A 26,355-nucleotide genomic window follows, 5' to 3' on the forward strand; every position below is an offset into this window, starting at 1 on the left:
ATGCAGAAGCTGAGATACGCATCTTTAGGCTGGGCCATGTGAGAGAAGCTTTCTATGGCATTCAAAGTGAAGGGACAAAAGAGGTGGGACAGGAAATGGGATGAAAAATCAAAGAGAATATCAGAGCAACTGAACCAAAGTGTTTCTAATTCAGGGGAAGCTTGACCAGCACCCTTGCACAACAAACAACGTCTTGCTTCAGAGATCAGACTCTTGTCTTCATGACCCAAGGAGAGAATATTGCTCTATCCGACATGGACATTTACAAATATTTAAAATGTGCTATTTGGGTGTGGAACCCCACTCCCCCTGCACTGTGGATGGAGGAGAAGGAGGCTTTGACCTTGGCAGTAGGTGAAGAGTGGGGAGGGAAGGTCAGTTGGTCGGTGCCTGCCATGGTGGCGGCACGATATCTCGCCAGGAGCGTGGGCATATGGCACCCGGCTGTGCTGGCCTCTTGCCCCCTGACCAATGCAAAGTGGGCATGACAAGGGCAAAATGCCAAGATCCTGCCTCATCACCGCAGTGCTGGCATTGATTGACACATGCACACAGGCACGCAGGCACGCACACACACAGAGTATAGAATCAGCTGACTCAAATGGGCCACAGGACTCTGTGTGTATGTGGGCAGGGCCGGCGCTGCCATAGAGGCAGCTCAGGCGGCGGCCTAGAGTGCCAAGCAAAGGAGGGCGCCGTTCCGAAGCCGCCCCCCTGCCCCCCAACCCCAGCACCCTGGCTTCGAAGCCAGGAGCGGCTTCCAGCCGGGTGCTGGCTTCAATGCCAGGATGCTGGGGTGGGGGGTGGCTTTGGAATGGCGCGCCCGGCTGGAAGCTGCTCACTTGCCTAGGGCGCAAAATAGTCAGAGATACAGGGAGACAGAGAGACAGGGAGACAGGGAGAGAGACAGACAGAGAGACAGGGAGACAGAGATACAGGGAGACAGAGAGACAGGAAGACAGGGAGACAGGGAGACAGAGAGAGGGCTCATCTACACCTGCAGCCCTTTCGCTACAGGAGAAGGATGCTGCCGAATGTCCCCTGCTTCCGCGATCGCCACTCACAGGGCACACGCGGCTGATCTTTCCCGCCATTACAGGAGTGCCATTCCGGGAGCAGGAGTGCCCTGTTACAGCGCTTCCACATATATATCGGTACAAGTGGGTGGGGCTAGGGTGTGGGGCACAGGTGGGTTTTTTTAATGACTCATGAGGGATGTGCAGAAGTGCAGACACAGAGCAACACATGGGTGTGTGGGGGGGGGGGGGGGAAATAGGAAATCCATCAAATACGCGCTCCTGCTCAGAGATAGGTTTGTATTTAAAACAACAACAACAACACACAATCAGTGATAAAACACGCCAATACCCACCCAAAACATGTGGCGGAAGGAAGAACAAGTGAAAGAATGTATGATAAAGTGGGGCCAGAATATGGGACATAGTATACCAGTGGCACAATGGGAAAATATGTGGACAAGAGGGCTAAAATTTACGTTAAGTACTAACCTTAAAGAATTTTTTTACAAAATGCTGTATAGGTGGCATGTGCCACCAGCAAGATTGGCTAAAATGTATAAAGGGGCATCAGGATTGTGCTGGAAATGTGAATGAAGAGCAGGAAGGAACATTCTATCATGCATGGTGGACCTGCAAAAAAGCAAAAACTTTCTGGATACAAATTCATTCTGTAATCCAAAAAAATAATATCCAACTGAAACCGGAATACTTTCTTTTGGGATTTATGGATGAGCAGATGAAAAAGAACCATGGGACTATATTCTTATATATGACGACAGCTGCAAGATTACTATATGCCCAAAGATGGAAGGGCAAAATGGTGCCCACAATAGAGGAATGGCTACTGAAGAGGTTTGAGCTAGCGGAGACGGCAAAACTCACGGCAATAATGAGAGAAAAATCGACTGTAAGATTTATAACTGAATGGGAACCTTTTGTAAACTTTATGAAAGGACGAGAAAAAGATGACTGGTATATCTGTGGATTCCACCAATAATGTAGAAAATGTTAAGAGAGAAATTAGCGATTTGGATTTGACAGTGATAGAGTAAGAAAAAAAATAACAACAACATTGTTACATATTTTTGCTGAGAAGAATATTGGAAGAACATTTTATTTTTGTGTTTTTTGTTTGTTTTTGCCTTGTTTGATTCTTATGGGTGTGTCCGTCTATATGTATTACATTTTGCTCTGTAGTGTCTTTTATTTATTGGTGTTTGGAAACAATAAAAAAGATTAAACCAAAACATGTGGTGGAGATGGCGGACAGGTCCACTCCTGCACACCTCCGATGCCCGTGCACACGCCCCTCACAGCTGATTGGCTGTTGGCTGAGCCCAGAACTCCCAGCGAACAGCAACCACTTCGAAACGGGGCGGGGGGGGGGGGCACGCTGCAAACGTTCTCCGGAATGGAAGCCAGAGAGCTGGACAAAACCACAACAAAAAGCAGTCAGGAATATTCTGGTATAATGGAGAGGTGGAGCCGAGATCACCGCGGGAGCAGGTGGACGTAAGTGACGACTGCGATGCAACCCTGCAATAAACGGCTGGTGTAGATTCTCCCAGAGAGAGACGGAGGGAACGAGAGAGCCAAGCAGACCCCTGGACAAAGCCTCAGGCTCTGGCCCCAGCTCAGCCAGTCATCGCTGAGACTCAGTTCCCAGTACAGGAATGGAGGAGAGCTGCAATCTGCTTCATAGGCCTCCTCCCCAGATGTGCCCCTGGCAACCTGAGGCGAGCCAGGTCCTCTCTCGCGGCTCCTGCTCTTTCTGCCCGCGGCCAGCTGACTTTAAACGGCCTTCTTCTCTGACCTCCGTCGTTGTTGTTGTTGTTAGCATTTACATCACACCTTTATTTCCTCCATGGAGCCCAAGGCGGTGTACATAATCCTCCTCCTCTCCATTTTATCCTCACAACAACAACCCTGTGAGGTGGGTTGGGCTGAGAGTCTGTGGCTGGCCCAAAGTCACCCAGTGGGTTTCCATGGCTGAATGGGGACTCGAGCCTGGATCGCCCGACGCCCAGTCCAGCACTTCAGGCACTGCACCACACTGGCTGCTTGCTTCCAAAAAGAAGCCGGATGCTTCCAACTCTGGAGTAATGTTCTGCTTCACAAATCATCAAGCCTATCATCCGTGCCAAAACGACACCTTCCACCAACCAGCAAGGGAAACCTTGCCATCCTGCAAAGCTTGCCCTGGCTGCCTCCTGGATGCCTTAAGTAGTTCTCAAACTGTAAGCCAGCTTTCTCCCCCGCCCTCCTTTCACCCTTGGGACGCATGAGGCACCTGGGGTACTAGTACAAAGTTCCAGGGAGAGCGTGGCTCCTGACGCAGGAAAAGGGGGGCAAAGGCCAGCCAGTACATTCCATTGCCCCCCTTCATCCCAGCAATGTGGTCAATGGAGCGCAACTCTAGCTGGGGCTCCATTCCGGGACGCGTGCGAAAGAAAGAGTAGTCCTGCCATTCCTTAAAATGTGCCATCCACACACTGAAGAAGAATACATTTGCACAGATATTTAAAAGGGGGACTTCTTACAGCAGCATCTTCCTGGGCTGGTGCACATTAATTAATGCATTTCTAGCTGGTTTATCAAATTGCTGCATAATTTGTTCCAGTTTGGGGCCAACACCTCTCTTCATCAACTCATTCAATTAGCAAGTATCAAGTCTGTGCAGTAAAAAAGCACCAATCTCATACAGGAAAGAAAGGGACAGAATAACCTTGAATTGTCAAATGGATTTGCCCTTCAGAAGTATACTGGTTGGTAAAATGGCCAAACACAGATATATTAGGCCAAAACAGACCGCAGCTGTGTACGTCTTCCACACAGGCCTTCCTCTGAGCCAAGGCTCAGTGGGATCAGCCCTGAAACCTTCTGCCCACTCCCAGTAATGAGTTCCGAGGACTGACCAGGGTGGTGCCGTGATGGTAGAAGTAGAATGGACAGCATGGATTGATCTCCGAGCCAGGAATGCCTGCAGCTCAGCAGTCAAGGAGCCCTTCCCAAGACGACTGACTGATTTATGGGGCCTGTTCAGACAACACGCTAAGCCATGTTTAGGCCGCTAACCCCTTTGCAACAAATGCTTAGTGAGCATGTTTAACCCATGGTTCTGTAGCCACCATGGTTAGGAATGGTTCACACAACATGCTAAGCCATGATGTTTAGCTCAAACTGCTTAACCACTGCGGCTGAGCATGTCTTCTGAACTCGGCCGTCTATTAGGACTTCCCTCTTGCCTTTCCAGACCTAACCAGCAGGGCTGGGCAACTTGTGGCCCTCCAGATGTTTTAATCTGCAACTCCCATCATCCCCCAGCATTAGCTATGCTGGCTAGGGCTAATGGGAGCTGTAGGCCAAAACATCCGGAGGCCACAAGTTGTCCTAGTTGGGGCTAACAATATTAAAATATTTCACAAAATATATGAATACAACAACAGCCCAATAAAGCAAAACAGCAGAGCAAATCCAGTGAGGAAGGCTAATATAATTTGGAGTGGCTATAATCACCAGCTTTCCCCCAGAAATTAGCTGATATCTCTATGGAACAATCAAGGAGAAATCAGCTCATTTCTTAGACTGACGTGGGAGCAGGGGCAGGAAATGAATGGAGGCACCATGCCCCCCATCTTCCCCTCCCACTCTGGAGGGGGCGCTGGCAGCAGCCTTGAGGAGGGAGCAGGAAGGGATGGAGGTGCTGCTCTCTCTCCTTCTGCCTCCACCACCCTCAAGCCCTCTGCAGGGATTCCAGAGTGATGTTAGAGCAGTACAACAATGGAACCCATGACCTAGGGAGGTGGTGGGCTCTCCCACACTAGAAGGCTTCAAGAGGCAGCTGGACAGCCCTCTGTCAGGGATGCTTTGAGGTGGATTCCTGCATTGAGCAGGGGTTGGACTTGATAGCCTTATAGGCTCCTTCCAACTCTACCATTCTATGATTCTATGATGTACCATGGGAGGTGTAGTCCTTCCAAGGAGGGCTGGGCTGGGGATCCTTCTCTGGCCTGGATATTGATCGAAGAGTCCTTCTAAGAGTCCTATGAGTCCATTCTTAGTGAGCCTCGGATAAATTCCCGCAACATCCCTAAATATTAATGAACAAAAGGCATAAGCAAGACAGCATCAGTCCTGTCCTTACCTCCGGTGAGGCTCCACCAGCGATGCTTGGTCAAGCAGGGTCAGAGGTATGGCCAGGCTGAAATTGGGGGCCCTTAGACAGACTCAAGCAGATCACTTTGGCCAGCAAGCTCAACAGAGGCCTTGTACCCTCTATGACCAGACTGTCCCTCCCAGGCCTCTGCCTCCTTCCTGAAGAGTGGAGAGACGTGAAGGGCTGGCTTAGGACCCATCCCTCTATCACCCCAATGTTTAAGGGGGGCTGTTTGCCTTGGGGGGGTCCCAGTTCATGGGTATCTCGCTACAGGAGCTCCTGGATGACAGGTTGCAGCTTTGGCTTGGCGCTGGGGCCCAAGTCTCGGGTCTTGCTCTGCTGGTCTGTCTAATCCAGCTCATTTCTTCCCCTCTCTGTTAGAGTCCAACAAGGACATTGATTAAGTGGCACAGGAAGAGCATCAACGAAGAAACGAGATGAATCTCTTGTTGTACAGCTAGGGTGCTGCCATAGAGGGCCAAACTAGATGTTTTTCTAAGGTGTAAACACATGCAATCCTAATTCAGATCAGAAACATGATGTTCCAGGGTGAGGGATAAACCTTCCCCCCATTTTCGTCCCCAAATGATCTGGAAGTGGCCAAGTTTGCCGATGACACCAAATTATTGAAGGTGGTTAAAACACAAAGGGATTGTGAGGAGCTCCAAAGGGTTCTCTCCAAGCTGGGAGAATGAGGGGGCCTCCAAACGGCAGGCGCGGTTCAATGTCAGCAAGTGTAAGGTGATGCACATTGGGGCAAAAAAACCCAACTTCAAGTAAAACCTGATGGGATCTGAGCTGGCGGTGACCAAACAAGAAAGAGATCTTGGGGTCATGGTGGAAAAGCTTGATGAAAATGTTCACCCAGTGTGCGGCCGCTGTACAGAAAGGGAATTGAGAATAAAACTGCCAGTATCATACTGCCTTTATACAAATCTATGGTGTGACCACACTTAGAATACACCATCTATTTGGCCTACAATGGCCATGTTGCGCTCCAAAGCAAGGGCTCCCACTCTCTCTTTCAAAAACAAGAAAGCTGGGAGGGAGATTGGAAAGCTTCTGCCTACGAAATCCCTTCATCTTTCAGATATTGCAAGACTCTTTGGCTGTCTCCACATGATGTATTTATCGTGCACTTGTGATTGTTCATTCATGGAAGTTCGCAAGTCCTTTACACAATGTTGTCAACCTCTGATGCCTCTCCTGTCGTTTTCAAGTGTGAATCCGCCATTTTATAAATCACTGAAAATGTGATAATCTAAATCACGTAATAAGCGGCGCCATCTGCTGCCAGTATAAATGAAACATGTATTGTGCCGATCGTAAAGCTGCAAAGACTCTGGAAGACAGAGCCCCAGGCTGTGGAACTTTTGCTAAATGTGGAGCCCTTTGTTGGTCATTCTCTGGTGACTGAAGCCAGGTTTATTTTCCCTTAAATGCAGTGGACACATTTCTCAACAGTGATCCACAATCATAAGCAGTGAAAGGGCTCGTGGTGTCCTCATATCACAGAAGCCTTAGAGAACACACAAGTCTGAGAAGAGGCAAGAACTTTATTGTGGCCGACAACAAGAACAAACAGGAAACCTACATACAAGGAAGTCTAGGGCCACCTACTGACTAAACTAAATAATAATAATAATAATAATAATAATAATAATAATAATAATAATAATAATAATTTATTTCTTACCCGCCTCTCCTTTTGGATCGAGGCGGGGAAGAACATTAATACAGCAATACAATATAAATCAAATGCATAAAACTAATTTAAAGAGCATATAAAACTAACACAATATTAAAATAACAGTCAGGGCATCTTAAAATTCTTAAGTTTAAAATTCATCCAGGTAGGCCTGCCAGAAGAGGCTAGTCTTTATAGCTCTCTTAAACTCAGAAATGAATCTGAGTTGAATCTGAGATGAATCTCCTCCGGCAGGCCATTCCACAGTCTGGGGGTGGCAGAAGAAAAGGTCCTCTGGGTAACAGTTGTCAGCCTAGTAAATTCTTCCTAGAGGACCTGAGTGTGTGGGGCGGATTGTACAGGGGAAGGCAATCCTGTTGGTCAGGGGTTCCCAACCCCTGGGCCACAGACCAGTACTGGTCCGTGGCCTGCTAGGAACCGGGCCGTGCAGGTGAGCTGCTTTCACCCACCCCTACCCCCACGCTAGTGTACCTGGGCGCAGGGCGCCACCTCACCTGCCCAGCCGAAGCAAAGCCAGGACGCTGGGTGGGGTGGGTGGCTTCGGAACAGCTGCTCAGCCAGAAGCCACTCTGGGAGAGCGACTTCTGGGCGAGCTGTTCCGAAGCCGCCTACCCGCCCCAGCGTCCTGGCTTCGCTTCAGCTGGGCCCCCACCCAGCCGAAGCGGGGGGGCGGGGGACAAAAAAAACCAAACCCCGGTCCGTGGAAAATTTGTCTTCCACTAAACCGCTGCTGTAGGTAACCTGGACCCAAAACAGGTAGGGATTTCAAGATAATGACCAACACTTTGTACTTTGCCCGGAAACTAATTGGCAGCCAGTGGAGTGATTTTAATATTGAATCATAGAATCATAGAATCATAGAATAGCAGAGTTGGAAGGGGCCTACAAGGTAATACGCTCACCCTTAGATGTACCAGTGACCAACCTGGCTGCCATATTTTGAACTAATTGAAGTTTCCGAACTAGGTACAATGGTAGCCCTATGTACAGAAGTCGAGCCTCAAGGTTACCAGCACATGCAACTCTAGGAAAGGGCGAAGCTGACACAACAGCCAAAGCTGAGAGCAAGCACTCCTGGCCATCGCATCTATCTGGGCTGTCATTTGGAGCAATGGATCCAGCAGCACCCCCAAGCTGTGAACACAGTCTTTGGGGGGGAGTGTAACCCCATCCAGAATCAGCTGACACACCTAAAAAGCCCAGGTTAAGGCCCTTGACAGTAAGCACCTCCGTCTTGTCTGGATTCAGCTTCAGTTTGTTTTTCCACATCCAGCCCATTACTGCCTCCAAGGATTCATTCAGAGGAGACACACTAGCCTTAGCTGACGCTGTTATAGAAGGCATAGAGAAAGACATTTGGGTGTCATCAGCATACTGATAGCACCCCGCCCCATGCCTCCGGATGATCTCCCCCAGCAGTTTCATGTAGATGTTAAACAGCATTGGGGATAGGATGGCGCCTTGTGGTACCCCACACAGCAGCTCCTTCTTTGAGGAGCAGCTATCCCCAAGCATCACCATCTGGAACCTGCCTGAGAGAGAGGACTGGAACCACTGCAGCACAGCGCCCCCGATTCCCAACCCCCCCAGGCATTCCAGAAGGATACCCTGGTCGATGGTATCGAAAGCAGCTGAGAGGTCCAAAAGCACCAGCAGGGACACCCTCCCCCTGTCAATGCTCATGCGGAGATCACCCGCTAAGGTGACCGTGGGCCCACCCGGATTCTCACATGGCTGATACTAGATTCTGTATTTGTGTAGCAGTTTGCAGGCATTCACCATCTGTATATGTATGTTGTAACACGATAAGCAAATAGGACAACGCAGGCAAATTGGACACGTTCATCCTTGGCTGATCTTGGTGCACCGAGGGAAGCTGCCAGCATTGAAGAGATGAGGAGGCCTTAACATCCACAGCCTTAAGATACCTGTTATAACACCACTGCTTCCAAGCAGTGCTGCAGCCAGCGAAGACAGAGGGCTGCCAAAGGCAGGCAAAGCCTTAGAAGATGCGGAGGGCAAGTGCCGCCATCTACAGGATGATATAATCACTGCACCACAAAGGGAGGGGCTGCCTTAATCACAAATGGTGGACATTCAAGGTCACCCCTAATTAAGTGAGTGGCACTAATAGCTAATCAAGTGACTAGTCAAGGGTGATACAGTCCTTAACACAATTTAACTCTTCTTTCATAGTCACAGTCTGGCTGGTAAAGGCAGTGGATGGATGACCTTGTTCCTCGTTTTCAGGACAGAGAAAGGGAATTTATTCTGGAGCAGGAATGACCCATGTGGAGTCAGGGGGCTCCAGAGTGAGCAGGAATGACCCATGTGGAGTCAGGGGGGCTCCAGAGTCATTCTGGAGCAGGAATGACCCATGTGGAGTCAGGGAGGCTCCAGAGTGAGCAGGAATGACCCATGTGGAGTCAGGGGGGCTCCAGAGTCATTCTGGAGCAGGAATGACCCATGTGGAGTCAGGGGGGCTCCAGAGTTATTCTGGAGCAGGAATGACCCATGTGGAGTCAGGGGTCTCCAGAGTGAGCAGGAATGACCCATGTGGAGTCAGGGAGGCTCCAGAGTGAGCAGGAATGACCCATGTGGAGTCAGGGGGGCTCCAGAGTCATTCTGGAGCAGGAATGACCCATGTGGAGTCAGGGAGGCTCCAGAGTCATTCTGGAGCAGGAATGACCCATGTGGAGTCAGGGGGGCTCCAGAGTCATTCTGGAGCAGGAATGACCCATGTGGAGTCAGGGAGGCTCCAGAGTCATTCTGGAGCAGGAATGACCCATGTGGAGTCAGGGGGGCTCCAGAGTCATTCTGGAGCAGGAATGACCCATGTGGAGTCAGGGGGGCTCCAGAGTTATTCTGGAGCAGGAAAATGTGGCTCTCTGCAGTTTTTCAATTTGAGGGGGGAGGGGAAATCTACAATGAATTAGAGAAGATAATTTTGTGACTTCTTTTCTGATGAGCCTGGCTATATTTTTATTCTTTATTTTTTAAAAACAAACGAACACCTATTTGCTGTAAAAGACCACATACCTCCATGATCATTTATCGCTTTCATTTATTTGCAGCCTTCCTCAGCTGGTGCCTTCCAGACGTTTTGGACCTCAACTGCCATCAGCCCCAGCCAAGCACGGCCAATGGTCCACAGTGCTGCGATTTGTAGTCCAAAGCATCTGAAGGTGGCGAGACTGGGGAAGGCCGAGCTGATGGCTTGTTACACTTGTCTCCCAGCCTTCCCCCGAAGAGCTAAGAGCAGCTTAAGGAGAACCCTGATGCTGGATCAGGCCAAAGGCCAGTTTAGTCCAGCGTTGTGTCCAGTCACATCATGGCCAACCCATGAGTGCCAAAGGGCAACTGGTGGCCCTCCAGAGGTTTTGGCCTAAAACTCCCACCATCGCTGACATTTGGCTGTGTTAGCTAGCGCTGATGGGAGTTGTAGGCCAAAACATCTGGAGAACGACAAACTGGAAAACACCCAAAATGACCCTGACGGAAAAGAGAGAACAAGGCTGCAGGGGGCCACTTTGAAGGATCAAACTTTATTTTCCTACAGCCTGGGATTGTTCTCTCTTTTCCATCAAAACATCTGGAGAGCCACAGATTTCCCACTCTTTCTCCAAGCATTGCAGCTTTGTACAACAAGGCAGAAGGGAAATAAGGAAGGGCGACCGCCCCATACTTTCCTTTTCTAAACATTAATGTACAAATCTGCTAATGTACAAATATGATGATGACAGCCAACTCTCCTTCTCTCTTCCCTTTTTATCAAATCCAGCTGAGGCAGCGGGCGTTCTGAATCAGTAATGAACCCGATGAGGACCAATAGCTCAGACTCAATCCAGGTAAGATGGTGGTCCTATTAGTGGGTGGTTCATCTACCCAGCTGTTCTGAATGGGCCTGCACTCCCCCTGAAATAGGGCAAGGGACCTTTCCAAAGTTGAGGGCCATGTCCCTTTAGGGGATCGTGGCCAAGGGCAGCGTACCTGTGGAGGCAGGGTGAGGCTAGGGCTGTGGATGGGCTAAAGCCAAAGGGAATCCCCTTCAAGCTTGTCATGGTCCTTGGAATTCCACCTCAAAGCTCGCTCCAACACATGTCTGTATCAGATCGCAAACATTGGTGCTTTCTGCTCACACATCCGTGTGGGTGTCTTTCACTGGGCATTTTGGTGCACACTGAAAAGTACACATTTTTCTCTTATTAATTAAAGCATGTTTGTGCACATTTTTCAAAAGCACGGATTTTTAGATACATTTTTTCCAATTACAACACAAACTCGGAAATCAACGGGCTTTGATCTCAGGTCGCATTCAAGTCCACATTTGAGTTCTCAGGTGTGAATTGGGTAAATTCTGGTCTAAAATAAATGGAAACAAATTTCTCGTTAAGTCCCTGTCCCAGACAAAGATGCCGCAGCATCCTCTTGCTCTCATTTTTAAGTTGCACTTGTATTTTCAGTCATCACTGCAAAGTCATGAATATTTGAGATTACTATTCGTTGCAGACAAAATTCTGCCACCAAATTATTGTTATGTAAGTGACACTAAAATGCAATGCAGATCAATGCTTGGTATATACAGAACCTCACTTTCCCCCCTGTGCGCTCTCTCTCTCTCTCTCTCTCTCTCTCTCTCTCTCTCATTCATTCATTCATTCATCCATCCATTATATTTCTATGCTGCCTAATAGCTGAAGCTCTCTGGCTGGTTCATAACAACTTAAACCATAAATGCAGTAAAATAAAACATAAGGGACCCGTTCAGATGAAGGTGTGGTGTGCAATGCATTTTCCTTAACCAGGTGCACTGCTAACCACATTGTGGCTGGCTTCATCATTAACCCTGTTCTGCAGCAGGGTTAGCGGCACTAAGGCCATGGCTAGACTAGGCCTATATCCCGGGATCATCCCTATGCATCCAAATGACACACAGGGGATCCTGGGAGCAGGCAGGGACGACCCCTCCATTTGCCTGGGATAATCCTTCGGTCTAGCTAAGGCCTAACTTTGGCTTAAGGTGTTGTATTTGATGCAGCTACGGTTAAGGGACAGGAATCATAGAGCTAGCAGTATAGATTGGTCTAAATAGCCTAGGCCGCTCTAGTCTGTAGGCTCATTCACTGCCCCACGTAGCTCCAGTTCTAATACGGCCGTGGTGGCTGCCATTTCACATAATCGGCCCTGTTTTTCCATCAATACATGCAGTTTACAGGGCCATGTACCGAATCCAGCCCTTTATTACTACCCAAAGGCATGTCTCCAATACAACACTGTCCAGAATCCAGCCCCGGTGATCTGCAATTACCCCCCAGTCCAGGCAGACACACCCAAAATGGCAGCGAGCTCAGGACAGTGCCGTGGCACCTTCCATGTAAACAAATCTGCTGGTATCACTCCTGGCCAGTGAGAGGGTGGGGATCAATATTCCTGACCGGCGACCGGCATTACAACCACAGGACACTGTGATCGCAAGCATCAAAGGGCTGTGTGACAGCAGTAATGGCTGCTGACGTTGGAAACTGAACTAAAATGGTGGGCACAAGTGCCGGCTCCCATAGCGCAAGGGCTGATGGGCAGGGCCGGTGCTACCATAGAGGCCACTCAGGCGGCCGCCTAGAGCACCAAGCTAAGAGGGGCGCCGGGCACAGTGCAGCACTCACGTGTGTTGGCTGTGAGCTGGGCCAGCCCGAGGATTCAGTTGGGCCTGGGGGGGCGAGATGGCGCCCTGTGCCCGCCCAGCCGAAGCAAAGCCAGGGACACTGGGGTGGGGTGGGGCTGCTCTACGTTCGGACTTCTGGAACGCGCCCGGAAGAGAGAGAGAGAGAGAGAGAGAGAGAGAGAGAGAGAGAGAGAGAATGTATGGGTGAATGGGGTGCATGGGGTCTTTGAGTGAATGCATGTGTTCATGCGTGTGTTTGTTTGGAGTGAGAGATGCTGAGTGTGTGCGCGCGCGTGTGAGTTGGGGGGAGGGATGATTTGGAGGCGATATTCCTATTAAACAATGCATTTTAGACCCATAGATGTTCCTTTCCAATTTGTTTGCTATAATTGGCATGACGTATTTCTGGCACTTTAAAATAAATTTAGCCGTTTCAAGTTTTGTGCTTCTTGTTTTTTCCAGGAAACATATGTTCTTAAAAATTAAAGTTGGCATTTGGGTGTGTGTGTGTGAAAGTAGCTCACCTTGCCTAGGGCGCAAAATAGTCTGGCACCGGCCCTGCTGATGGGATATGGGGCGGAGCATTTGGAGGACTCAGGCACTTGCCTAACAGGTTTGCGTTTAGCATGTGGTTAAGGAAATCGGGACCCGGTGTTGTGTGCAACCATACGTCTTGTGGTTACTGCTAACGACAGGGAAGCACGGTTAAGCTAAGCACAGAGCCCCCAGTGTCGTCTCAACGGGCCCAAGACAAAACTTTTAAAAGTTTAGAACAAGAGCTTTGCACAAGGGGCTTCTCAAAATTCTCCCCCCTATATGTGGGCAGAGAAATTGGGGAAACGATTTCACAAAATTTCTCCAGGGGGAGGAGAAATCCTCCAACAGCTTCTCACAGGTAGGGCTCACCCTTGGAAGGGGTTGCAGCACAGTTTATTCCTCCTTTTCTAAGGGATTTTTCTTTGGGGGGGGCAGCAGCAGGCGTGTGTGTGTGTGTGTGTGTGTGTGTGTGTGTGTGTGTGTGTGTGTGTGTGTGTTGCTCTGCCACTACAAGTGGCAACAGCAGCAACTGCACTTGACAGCCTGGCCCCTAGTATTTTACATCCTGCACAGTGTCCCATACCTAGCATCATTCCAGGGCTTTGAGTGGGTAGAGAGGGAAGGTGGCCATCATGTGAAATTAATTTAAATGCGGGAAGCCAAGATGGCTGCCAGAGAGATGATTCTAAGGCAGGAGAGTCCCGCACACTCCTTAGCGACCTCATAAGTAAGGTGAGCAGAAGAACCCAAACGCAGCCCATGAGAATTTCTCTCTGCACTTTTCTTTTCCTTTGAATTCCTTTTTGAAAGCAATTTCTTTCCTATCAAATTGAATGAGAACGATCAGGAAAAAGGCGGAGACATTTTTGGAACAGCTCTGTTTAGAACTACAATATAAAAACCAAAGTAAAAACCAGCAGCAGTAGAAGATTTTAAAACACAGTGACAGATGCTGATCAATCATTGGTGCTGCTTCAAACCAAGGGCTGCATGGCTCGCAGGCTGCCACTCTGGGCAGCCCACCGAACCTGCAGGGGCTGCTGATCAGCTGCTAGCAGTACCGGGACAGAGATCCCAATTGGGGTCACTGGTTGTGAAGGGGAAACTTCAGCCTCCCCTTCCTCCAGTGACCCTGAAGCAACAGCCAGGACCCCTGCTGTCCTGCTGCTACGCCTCGATTTTGTTCTCAGGGACACAAAGGTCGGGTCCAGCATGGCAATAAGAAATTCAGAGGAGAGGGTGGACTGCTTTACAGTACTGAGTTGAATGGCTGCCTCAGAGTACTGAGTTCAGGAGGGTCCTTCCCCTCCTCCCAAGCATGCAGATGAGGCACGTGAGGAATCCACACAGGCTACTCCAGATTCAGCACAGTTCAGACATGTGTTCCATCCTTCCAGAGGTCCATGGATTTCCTCGAATGACACATGGTTCTGATGCCACAAGAGAGCACAAGAGAGCTACACTGCCTTCTCACAGAGAGGCTATGTCCTGGAGCTGGCCAGGAAATGTTTCCTGGAAGATAAGGGTGGGCAACGTGTCACTCCTGCAGTCCCACAACATCTGTAGGGCCACGTGTTCCCTGCTCCAGAAACATTGCACCTTCTTGTGAACTAAGGGCTTCTCTAAACAAGCGAGCTACAGCATGCTCATGACTGGCTACTCATGGAAGTTTCGGGGCAATTACATGATGTTGATAACAGCCAGGATGCCTCCCCCTTCCCCCTCTTTCAAAAAGACCAGAGATAAACTGGAATAAACCCTTAATGGCCTGAAATCCGCAGTGTGTAACGCTGGGATTGCGCTATGAACTTGCCAAGGTTGGAGGGAGAACAGGGTAAAATGCCTCCCCGCAACAAAGGGAGATTGAGCTGACCCCCCACCCTTTAAGCTTAATGGGGCTTACTCCCAAGTAAGTGTGCAGACGGTTGCAGACTTACAGAACGATCCTACATCTACTCAGAAGTAAGCCCTGGCTTTCCTGGGGGCTGTGAGGAAAGAGTGCAGCACAAATTAATTGACCCTCCTCCCCCCCAAAAGACCTCCCCTGCCTCTTTTGCACACAGGCCAGGGAGGGAGGCACTCCCGCCATTCAAACCACGTGTCTGCCATATAAAGGAGCCCATCCTAATACCACAAAGAACAGGAAAGCAGAAAGCCACAGTAAAAATGGGTGGGGTGGGGGAGTTGCTTAACGTAGAGACATCCTAAATCTATACTCAGTGGTGCTGTTCCGACCAGGTCTTGGGCAAAGATCCATCCCTTACAGGAGGGCCCACAAATGCTGTGCTGCACCTCCCCACCCAGCGCGGCTGAGAACAAAGCGCTGCCTCCCCCCCCCCTTGTGCTTCGTGTTCCTCAGAAACTGAGCCTGCACACTCTGAACGGCATGGTCAATACTGATCGCAGCAGCAGCAGCAGCAGCACAGGATTTGCATGGCGGAGTCCCCTTCCCCTGATGCTGTCTAGCGGGGATGGGATGGCTCTCTTAGGCCTCATCTACACCAAGCAGGATATTGTAATATGAAAGTGGTATGAAAGTGGAATACAAAAGGCAGGAGCCACACCGAGCAGGAAATGGCGGTATATGGCGGTATGGTGTGTGTCAATGGGACCAAACAGTTGTCAGTGCACTTCAGTACCATTGTAAAGCAGTGGTGTGGCTCCTGCCTTTTATATACTGCTTTCATGCCACTGCCATAGTGCAATATCCTGCTTGGTGTAGAAGAGCCCCTAGAGCACAACCCTAAGGCGATACCTGTAAGCCTCCAAACTTGGAGGCGGGCTCCTCCCGCTCTGCATCTTCACTAGACGACCTTTTTCACCGGTAGTCAGCGTTGCTACTTCGGAGCGGCAGTCAGCACGGTTCCCTTTGCGCCAGCCGCAACGGGGAGGGTTCAAGGGCCGCGAGTGCAGATTCCTGGATCTGTGGTTGGAGCGCTTTCTCCAGTCTCAGATCCAGGAATCCAAATGATCCTACGGCCCTCCAGACTCTGCCTAGGGTGCGAAGGATCATTCCCTCCACGTTGCTTTCAGTTTCACGGACACCCTTTTCCCTGTTTCCTTTTGAAATGCCCTAGCCTAAACGTCTGCATGCTTACTCAGAAGGAAATCCCAATGAATCCACAGGGCCGTCCCCCTAGGTGAATGTGCAAAAGGCTGCAGCCGTAACTGTTTTTCTCTCATTCCTGTGAATGGCTTTCCTCTTTTATCCCTCCTTCCCCTTTCTCTTTGTTTTGGTTACTAAGTGCTGAAGCATTTTGCACATGCGTAAGAGTAAATGACGACCTAGTTCCCACTGGACTGCCTGGGCTCTTCCCAGCCTCTCCTCCTGCTGTCCTGTCCCAAGTAAGAGTGTTGGGGTGGCAACCTCTCAGTCCTGCTTTCCACGGAGATGAGCAGCTGGTTAAGGAAAAGGCCTAGTGGCACCTTCCCACGGGGACAAAAGAGCTGCTAAAATTGTTGCTTAGTGACACCAGACCCAGTGTTCCTTTTCTGGAAAATGATGGTGTTAATTGGCTGCATGGTTGTCTCCAGTCAGGCATCTGTCTATACCTTTTGGTGAGTTTTTAAAGTTTGATGTTAGAATTCATGATCTGTAGTAATCAGATGTGGGCTTGTAGTTCCATAATGTCTACCTTAAAAATGCATTATCCTTTCCTATAACAAAATGGGGGTTTATTTATTTAAGACATTTCTTGGCCGCCTTTCAGGGCAGAAACCCTCCCAAATGGCTTGCAGCAACAACACACATAAAAACAAGTAAATGTTTTTGGGCTTAGGGCAACAGAAGCAGACTCCATTTTATTCCTGGAGTCATGGGGGCATCATGATTTAGGGTTGTTTAAAATGCAAAACTGCACCTGCTCAGATTGTCGTTATTGTTGTTGTTGTTGTTGTTGTTGTTCTCAATCAGAACTGGGAACCTGTATTTGGTTTTCGGTTTGTTTGATTTTTGCTCTAACACAATCAGGAATGTAGCAGCAGTGGTAAAGCAGGGAACGGTGGTTGGGGACAGGAAGAAGAGAAGTGTTTTTCATGTGCTTCACAACTGGAGCAATACCCCACGGGGCTGCCAGCATTGGACCATGACGTTCAGAGCCTGAAATTACCTGCCTGCACCCCACTGCCTACACTTTCCAGCCAGCTACAACATGCGAGTGTTGCTGCTGTTTAAAAAAAAACTGGAAAAGGAGCCATTTGAGGTGAAATTGTATGTTGATATTTTGGATTCATTGAACAAGGAACAGCAGACGGAATTAGGAGTTTCCAAACTGGAACTGCCCATTTCTGGAGTCGATTCAGAGGAGCCAACCGGCCCATTTGCCTTTACGCAGCAGTACAGGGCTCTTGCTTTGGCTTTCATGCCCTCTAGCAAACTGTGTTGCAGCCTTCGTGGATTGTGCTTGCCCTAGAACTGAGCCCAAGCTCCCCTTCTGCGTCCAGCGCTCCTTGCAAGAACGTGTGTTTCTTCACGTGCCCCCTTGGCCTCCCTGACTTGCCTCTGCGAGTTCATCGTGTAGCAAAATCTGGTATGCTGTGAGTGTGACGTCATCCCATTCATTGCATGAACTTTTACTAGGGGGCATTTGGCTAATTTAGGAAGAAGGAAAAGGCAGAGCGGGGTGGGGGTGGGGTGGGGGCTCATGTCAAAGCAGCAGCAGCAGTTGCCAAGGGAAATAATGGCACCAAACAAGATAGGGGAAAGTTGAATAGCTGGACAAATGAAACTTTTTCTCACATAGGTGACTGGTAGTTTCTACCCCAACAATGAAGAATATTTCCTGTGTCAATTTAATGATGTAGCCAAGAAACCCTGCAGGAAATTCCCAACTAGTCGAGAAGTGTAAAATTGTGAAAAAGGTGGGCGATGATGACTAGATTTCAGCTCAAAAAGCCACACAAACAAGCAACAACATTTGCCTTGAAAGCCCTTCGGCATGACGTTGCCCTTGGGCCTGGTTCTGGGAGGCCTCACCTCCGTTTCCAATGCTACCAGTGTCTTTCCAATGGACTATGATGGGAAAATCAAGAAACACCTGAAATATTTTTGTTTGTTTGTCATGACTGGGTGAAATCTGCAGTCACAGCAGCCCCTTCTGAGGAGATGGAGCCCTACCAAATTTCAGAGAAATAGTTGCAGGTGTGTGTGTGTGAGTGACCAGGGATGCCCTGCCTTCTTTGTCTTTTTGTGGTCACATTGTGTGATTATGACATCTAATCCAAAGGCGCCCTTGGGTAAGTTCCTTGCAAAATTCCAGACGCGTGGGTGCTCACTTGGCACCAAAGGCACACAAACTGTGCAAAGCTGAGTGACTCCTGAGCTGGCTGTGGGCCTGAGGCATCAAAACTGGCTGGCTTTCAATGGTGGGCAAAATCCTGCACATTCTTTGTTGTGTGACTGTACATGTCTACTCAGAAGTACGTCCCACTGGCTTCACTGTGGATGCCTCCCAGGTAAGTGAGCCTAGGATTGCAACCTGTTCCCCACTCACTTTCCCAGGCAAACACTGCCGTAAAGCCCACCTTGCTTGTAAAGCCCAGAGAGCCCAACCTTTGTCTCCTTTCAGGCCGAGGGGGAAGATCTCCCTCCTTACTCTTTGCTTCAGGACACGAAAGCCCATGACATCGCTGTGCCTTGAGGTTGTGGGACAGTCTCCTTGGACAGGTGGGCGAGATCTTCAGTAGACCTCAGGGCCTCCCTATTAAGAGATAGCAGCAGAAGCAATAGGAGCACTTTGGGTGGGGGAGAGCAGGCGCACCCAGGTCCGCCCCCCCCCCACATCCCCACTCTTGTGATGTCCTCCCTATACTGGGAAAACTGGCCTAGGAGCTACAGAAGATCCAGGCTGATTTCCAATGTGGGGACTTGGTGGAACTCCATATACCAACCTGATGTTGAACAGGGTGGATGACAAGAGAACCATTCGGAAGGGGGTGGGGTGGGGAGGGGAGGGGCAGGTGGTTGGGAGGCAGCCGAGGGACGCCCCCTCTCAGGTCCTTGTGGCTCATGCCAGCCAGCAGCACAACATGCAAAGAGCAGAGACTCCACGGACTGTGACTGGAGGGTCCTCAGAAAGGTAATCCCTGATTGGAAGCTAGAGCTGCTAGTCTCGAGACTACACTCTTGGCCTCTGCCCCCTGCCTGGCATTTTCCATAGATGGAGAGCTTGCAGAACTTGTGGGAGGGTCTAAAGTTTTCAGATTGGGACAACACCCCCACCTGACACACGCACGCGTGCGCGCGCGCGCACACACACACACCCCATCCACCCCCTTGGAGGTGGGTCCAAAGCCTCAGGAGCAGCCTGCTTCGCCTGGGACAGCTTCAGACCCAAGTGGCTTTGTATTTGGAGGCAGTTTGAATCTCTCCAAAGCAAGGGCAGCTCCTTTGGATCTGTGTCTCCTCTGAGGCATTTGTACAGCCCGAGAAATTACCTCATCGTCTGCTTAATCGTGAATTATTTTTCTTATCCCATCTCATATAGGCATATGCAGCCATGCAGTTCAAAGCCACAGATGAATAACCATGGTTTGGATAAATGGGGTGAGATGTTTCACAGACCTTTTTAGGAGAAAATATCTGCAACAGACATGGGGCATTTCAGCACATCAAAACCCGAGATCCAGGTGGCAGGACAGAGAGCTGGCTTATGCAACTGGATGGGGGTGGGGCACTCAGAGGGGCTTGGAGCTGGGCAACTCCTGCCCAAAGAGGCCTACAGTGGTTAAAGTGGTTTTTAATGCTGTGTTTCAATGCTACGCTTTAATACTGTGCTTTTAATATTGTTTTTTAATGTTGTGAACCGCTGTTATATTCAGCGGTATATAAATGTTGCAAATAAACAAAGGAAATGTGCACAGGCAGCATCTTGTGTTTGGGAAAGAGAAGCAAAGGCCTGCAGGACCTTCTCCAGAAGAGCAGAGGTGCTTTTGTCGCCACTGTGTATCAAGTCTGTGCTTTGAGGAGTCCTCGCCATCCAGAGAAACCCCGAGTCAGCTCTTTCAAACGTAAACCAGCAATGCCTCGCACACTGTGCCTGTGGTAAGAGGGTGTGGAAGGCACTTTGGGCCTCTCCTTGAAAGAACTCAAGAAGAGGGGCAGGAAGGGGCGGGGCGACTGAAGACACCTTCAACCACTCACCCCAGTAGCCGCACGGCACTATCTGGGAGGAGCCCAGTGTCCCCTGTGACGTCACAGAGACACTGGAAGATTGCAAGGGATCCTGGGACTCTTTCGCAGACAGACCTGCACATATGGCTGAACAGCAGTGGGGGCAGAAGCAGTCAGGATGGTCCTAGAAAGCGGTCTCCCCCAAGGGTACCAAAGACCCTGATTCTTCTCCCCACATGCCCTGCTCAGGCACACGTAAGGCTCATGGAAGTGTTTCCCTTCCCGGCTCGCATACGCATGCCAGCACACACGGTTCAATGCTGCTTTTGGAAGCTCCCTGGAACCAAGGCGGTAAGACATTTTGCATGTTAGTTTCCCCTCAAGGAACCAGCAAAAAAGCCAAACTCACCAACAACCGTGAGGACCTCATTTTCGATGTCCGCTTTGATGTGTATCCGTCCCCGCCGCTCAGTGTGGTCTGTCCCACAGAGACTCGGTACGTTCATCACGCAGCGTTTATGCACATTCATCATGCAGGCTGGGGGAGGGGAGAGAAAAGATGTCAGTTGGAAAACAGAAGACAACACAGTGTGCAGACACTTTTAGCAGAGGGGCCATTCGGGTGGTGGTAGTTGGTTTCTGAGCAAATGCTAGATTCCCCCCACCCCACCCCAGGGAAAAGCAATTCAGCGCATCAGATAAACAGAAGACCACGTGGGTATCAACTCCTGCCCCACCTCGTGTATTTCTACCAGCTCCTCCAAGATCCTCTTCCATTGCTTCTTTACAATGGTATCTGAGAGAAAATTCCCATATCTATGCATGTGTGGAGGAGGAGGGCTAGGGAAGAGGATGCTAAACACTTCCATTAATAAATCACATCCCTGACAGGGTGACATTTAAGAGCCATCATCAAAGAGCATCTCTTGCCACAGTCATGAGCCAGGGCTGATATACCTGAGGGAACACTGGGGCCTCTTAAAGGCCAGTCCATACTGATCCTTGCAGGAAGAGGAGCACCCCCACTCATCAGGGAAGCCCGCCAACCCAGCCAGTTACCCTGAACACCTTCTCCCTTCAAATGCAAACAGCTGGACTTCTCCCTTCTTCAAGGAAATCGGAGCGTTCCCCCTCCTCCTCCTCCTCTCCCTGCCTTTGCCTGTCTTTTCCATCAATGAAGCACCAGCTTTGGAGAGACGTCTTCTGACATGTCCAGAACTTTGCATTTTGCCACATGCAGGCACGGATCCTGCAATCCTGCAGGTATCGAGTGAACTAAAGAACTCAGAGCTGTCCTAACAGGGTTGTGTTGCTGTTGTGTTACACTTCTGTTCATACATTTACTTGAAAAAAATACTTATTTAAAAAGAGAGGATCTACAGGACATTTAATGCTTTCATTAAATGGCAGTGAATTATTCAAGAGGCAATCTGGCATTATAGCATCAGCTCTTATAGGCAACATTCACAGCTGGTTCACATGCAAGTATATTGCTGAACTTTTCTATGCTTGATGGATAGCAGCTGATTGTACAAACTCACTCCAGTGAAAAGGATTGTGCCTGATGTGCTATAAGGGCTCTACCTGTGATTTTATACCTGTGATGGTCCACTCACACATTCAAGTTGACATGTGATGTCATCAAATGTTGAACATGCATGTCTGAACCACTTGCAACGTATATAAACCTGACAAAGGAGGGGTTGAGTTCTCCTGTGTTGGGTTTGCCTGAAGGACGGGGTGCAATCACAAAAATCATTCACCCCTAGTTTTCAGCTAGAATTACCACTGGATATGCCCCAACCATCCTGGGAAGATCAATTAATTGCAACTTTACCACATCACAGGATTCCTCTCCTCTCAATTACTGCAAATGCCAGTTGGGTGGTACACAAATCATGGTGGTCTGTAACCATAACAGACCCAAAAAAACGAAATGAAAAGCTCAAGGGAGTGAAGGGGAAGGGGCTCTCTGTCACCAGGGGGGCTACCTTCATGGTGCCAAGTTGGCGCCGTGTTGTCCCCAAACCCTGCGCTTTTGCTCTTACAGGGTTGTGCCAGATAATTCCCACTCGAAGGTGCAGGCACAGGGCTTCCGGTAGTCATCCGCCCCTCTCCCCATCCCTCCCTGAGACGAGGGTGAGGAGGAGGAGGTGTCAGCAGCAGCTCAGGGGAAGAAAATAAGCTCTTCTCCTCACATCAAGGCAGTGCAAGGCGCTCCAGCGTCCATTCCACTCACTGGCCCACCCTCTGCCTGGGTAGTTGGCAACAAATTAGGGGTCACCATCCACCAGTTCCAGAGCGAGGATAGACCGGCGGAAGAGCTGGGCTGCCCTCGCTCTGGCTGGAAAAGTCAGGGTAAGTCCCCGACTTTTCAGCTGCGCGTCTTCAGCTCTTTGCCCTGGGGTGGCTTTGGATCTGCAGCTGCATCACCTGACCAATGCCATGCAGATTCAGAGCCATCCTGGGGCAAAGAAGACACCAAGGCAGCCCCCAGGACAAAAAATCTGCCTTGGAAATTGGGTCTCCTGCATGCCAATTCGCTGCATCCCCACTGGGCGGCGGGAGAGGATCAGGCACTGGCTTCATTCTCCCCCATCCCTTCGCAGTTGCTGAGGGAAACCTGGGCTTCTCTTTTCCTTGGTAGACTAACATGCTCGAATTCAACAGCTCTCCACATCTCATCTGATCTTGCAGTCCCTTGTGACTGCATACTTGATGCCGGCACCTGAATGTGTGGAGGGACAGGGTACCTGGGAGGGTCAGTGGCCAGAGTCCCGTTTGCAATTAATCATGTTATGTTACAGACCTAAAGGGGTGAACAAACACGGGTAAATGGGGAGGCCAAAATCATCTATGGCACTTCAGTGCTTGAAGAGGATCGCTGTAATTTACATGGTGGCCATTAGGTGTCTTCCTAAGCCTGATTTGTGTGTCCCCCCCCCATTGGAAATCCATTCTGGGATGTAGCTGCACACACCTTATGCACAGCCTACCCACCCATCCACCCCATGGCAGCCTTCAAACCTGCCTGCAATTCCAGATTTCACACGAAGAATAACCATTTCTAGCATTCATTGTTGCAGAGAGAAAGCTTGAGGAGGAAGAGCTCTCTGTCGGGGGAAAGGGTTCTGCAGCAGGAAGTGGGTCTCTTGCACGCCAGTTTCCTGGAGCCCTGCTGGGTTGCAGGACAGGATCAGCATTTTGGCTTATTTCTTCCCTGTTCACTCCCTGTTACTGACAGAATCCTGGATATCACTTTTCTTTGGCTGAATTCAACAGGCTGCCCATCCGATCTGAGCTTGACATCCCTTCTGGCTGCATTCTCACATACCTGTCCCCTGTTAACTCTGTTCCCCCCCCCTTCCCTCTCCTTCTATTGTCTCCTCGGGGCAGGAGCCTGTACCTCTTCTTAGGTATATAGATGATGCTACTGAGGGCCTTTAACACGATGATTATTTGACCACAACAGCCGCACAAGGAAGTACAGGCATGTCCTTCTCCAGAGAGCGTAGCACCCAAAGAGAGTGGCCACGCCGGAAGAGCGGGCACAGTGAGGCTGCTACCTGGCCTGCTGCTCTCTGGAGAAGAGCTGTCCGCAGAGCCAGAGCGCTGGGGCAAGAGAGAGCCTGGAGCACAGGGGGGACAAGTGAATGAGGAACAAAGGGAACAGAAACGGATGAGCCCCCTCCCCCCAACTCTCCCTGCTGCCCTTTCCCTCCAGCTGCTTGCATAGGACCAGGAGCCCTAGAAAACCGAGGTCGCCAGCAGCAGCCACACTCAGTCTCCCTGCATCCTGTTCACGCAACATCTGGAGCTGCTTCTTCCGTCTGACACCAAGGAATGGACCTCCAATGAGCAGGAGACCCCTGAGGAGCATTCCCCTCAGCTCCATCACCCTGCTCTCGGAGGTCAGAGACTGCAGAAAGCAGGAGGTTCATTGAGGGGGTGGAGCTTCCAGAAGGACTTTCCTGGCCTGGCTATCCACGCCTGTCAGTCCCTCCAGGAAAGCACGGGGGACACCTCTTGTACTCTAGCTGCAGTGTTGCTCTCCATGGTCCTGAAATGGAGCCCAAAGTCCTGGCTGGGACCTGCAGTGCTGGCTGGGGTCCTGAAGCTGTTCTCTCCTGGGTCTGCCCCCGTCAGCTGCCTCAGGTTGTCCAAGGGGGCCTGTGCAGATCACGGACTCCCTGAAAGTTCTCTGATGACACCACCCTGGCTCCCCCTTGAGCTGAACCACCTGCAAGGCAATGAAATGGGGAGAGCAGGGCCTGTCCCTTTGGCAGTCCAGTTCCTCCCCAGCACTTCTGACTTCCACAGCCAGTTCTGCCCCACAAAGTCTGGCCCCCACCAGGCTAGCTGAGGTTCAGCTAAGGGATCACTGCATGGGAACTTTGTGGCCATGGGGAGGTGCTACAAACAACCCCCTTCTTTTAAAGACTTACGAAAGGGATTGTGAGCTGGCAGCCACAGCCCTCCTTTGTCCATGCATTCAGTGCCCACGAGAAAGGCCTTGGTACATATACTGATGCACACACAAAGAGATACTCTGCACAAGAGGGCATCTTGCCCCAATCAGGACCACCACCCTGTGGTCCTGATTCACCCTGAGAATCTCTACACACACGTATTAGTATGCACAGAGAACCCATTTTGTCACACACCAAACATGCAGACAGCAGGGACAGCCCACCTCACGCATCCTTTGAATACAGAGGGGTGTGTGTGTGTGTGTGTGTGTGTGTGTGTGTGTAACTCTTAAAGTCAGTTCCATACCCAATTAATCTACCTAAATTATATATTTTAAAAAAGTAAATTAGGTAGTCTAGCCTTGGCTCAGGTATATTAAATCCCATCTGTCCTCATCTCATTCAGCCCACAATGCTCTCATTTGATAAAAGGAGCTCACAAGGACGTTGCCACCCCACTCCCACCCCACCCCCACCAAAACAAGATGTGAATCGGACAAAAGATGGATCCGTCGGGTTGTATCTCGCCACCCTCAAACTTACTGTCACATTTCATCCCCTGGTGGATCAGCCCATACAATAAGGATCCACAGTGGTCACAGAAGGTGGGGCTGGAATAGGTATGGATTTTAAACTTGTGTTTGCTCCGTGGGTCCTGGAGAGAAAAGGGAAAGGGTTGGTTAAATACAGACCATACACCCTGGGCTTTACCTAGAAATGCAAGCAACTGCACACTAATCTGCATCAACATTGCTATGGCCACAGCTAGACCTAAGGTTTATCCTGGGATCATCCAGGGTTCACCCCTGCCTGAGCACTGGATTCCCTGTCTGTCACCTAGATGAACAGGTTTGACCCCTGGGTGATCCAGAGATAAGCCTTAGGTCTAGCTATGGCCTATGATTATTATTATTTCTACTCCACTTTTTATAATCCAGGCTAAGTTGTTGCATATGACATATTTCTTCCCAGGAGACTGTGACAACAAGATGAGATAATCCCAGTCACCCTGTGAGGCAGGATAAGCAACATGACCAAGGCCATCAAGGGATCATTCAGTGGGGATATGAATCCAGATCTCACCATAGAATCATAGAATAGCAGAGTTGGAAGGGGCCTACAAGGCCATCGAATCCAACCCCCTGCTCAAAGCAGAAATCCACCCTAAAGCATCCCTGACAGATGCTTGTCCAGCTGCCTCTTGAAGGCTTCTAGTGTGGGAGAGCCCACAACCTCCCTAGGTAACTGATTCCATTGTCGTACTGCTCTAACAGTCAGGAAGTTTTTCCTGATGTCCAGCTGGAATCTGGCTTCCTTTAACTTGAGCCCGTTATTCCGTGTCCTGCACTCTGGGAGGATCGAGAAGAGATCCTGGCCCTCCTCTGTGTGACAACCTTTTAAGTATTTGAAGAGTGCTCTCATGTCTCCCCTCAGTCTTCTCTTCTCCAGGCTAAACATGCCCAGTTCTTTCAGTCTCTCTTCACAGGGCTTTGTTTCACCCTGATCATCCAGTCCATATCCAGGACTCCATTCACTTCACATACAGATTTCAAGCAAAAATTAGAAACATTTCAGATGACAGCTTACTTAGCCAGCACAAAAAAACCCTGTGCCAATTGTGTCTGTTAAGCCCAAGAACTCCTATATTCCCATTATTACAAATGGGAAACTGAAGCTCAGAGGCAGCAACCTG

At 49.9% G+C, this 26,355-nt stretch overlaps 1 protein-coding gene across 1 annotated transcript in view; it reads right to left on the reverse strand.

Moving 5' to 3' along the window:
• The window catches only part of PRKCB (protein kinase C beta), a 228,244-nt gene that overhangs the window by 94,271 nt on the left and 107,618 nt on the right, over positions 1-26,355 (reverse strand). The window contains exons 4-5 of the mRNA XM_063143417.1: positions 25,206-25,317; positions 20,603-20,731 (exon numbers count right to left, since the gene is read on the reverse strand). Coding sequence (XP_062999487.1) covers positions 20,603-20,731; positions 25,206-25,317 — 241 coding nt within the window. The remainder of the gene's footprint in view (positions 1-20,602; positions 20,732-25,205; positions 25,318-26,355) is intronic.

This window comes from Elgaria multicarinata, chromosome 17, assembly GCF_023053635.1.
Source record: "Elgaria multicarinata webbii isolate HBS135686 ecotype San Diego chromosome 17, rElgMul1.1.pri, whole genome shotgun sequence".
Lineage (NCBI taxonomy): Eukaryota > Metazoa > Chordata > Lepidosauria > Squamata > Anguidae > Elgaria > Elgaria multicarinata.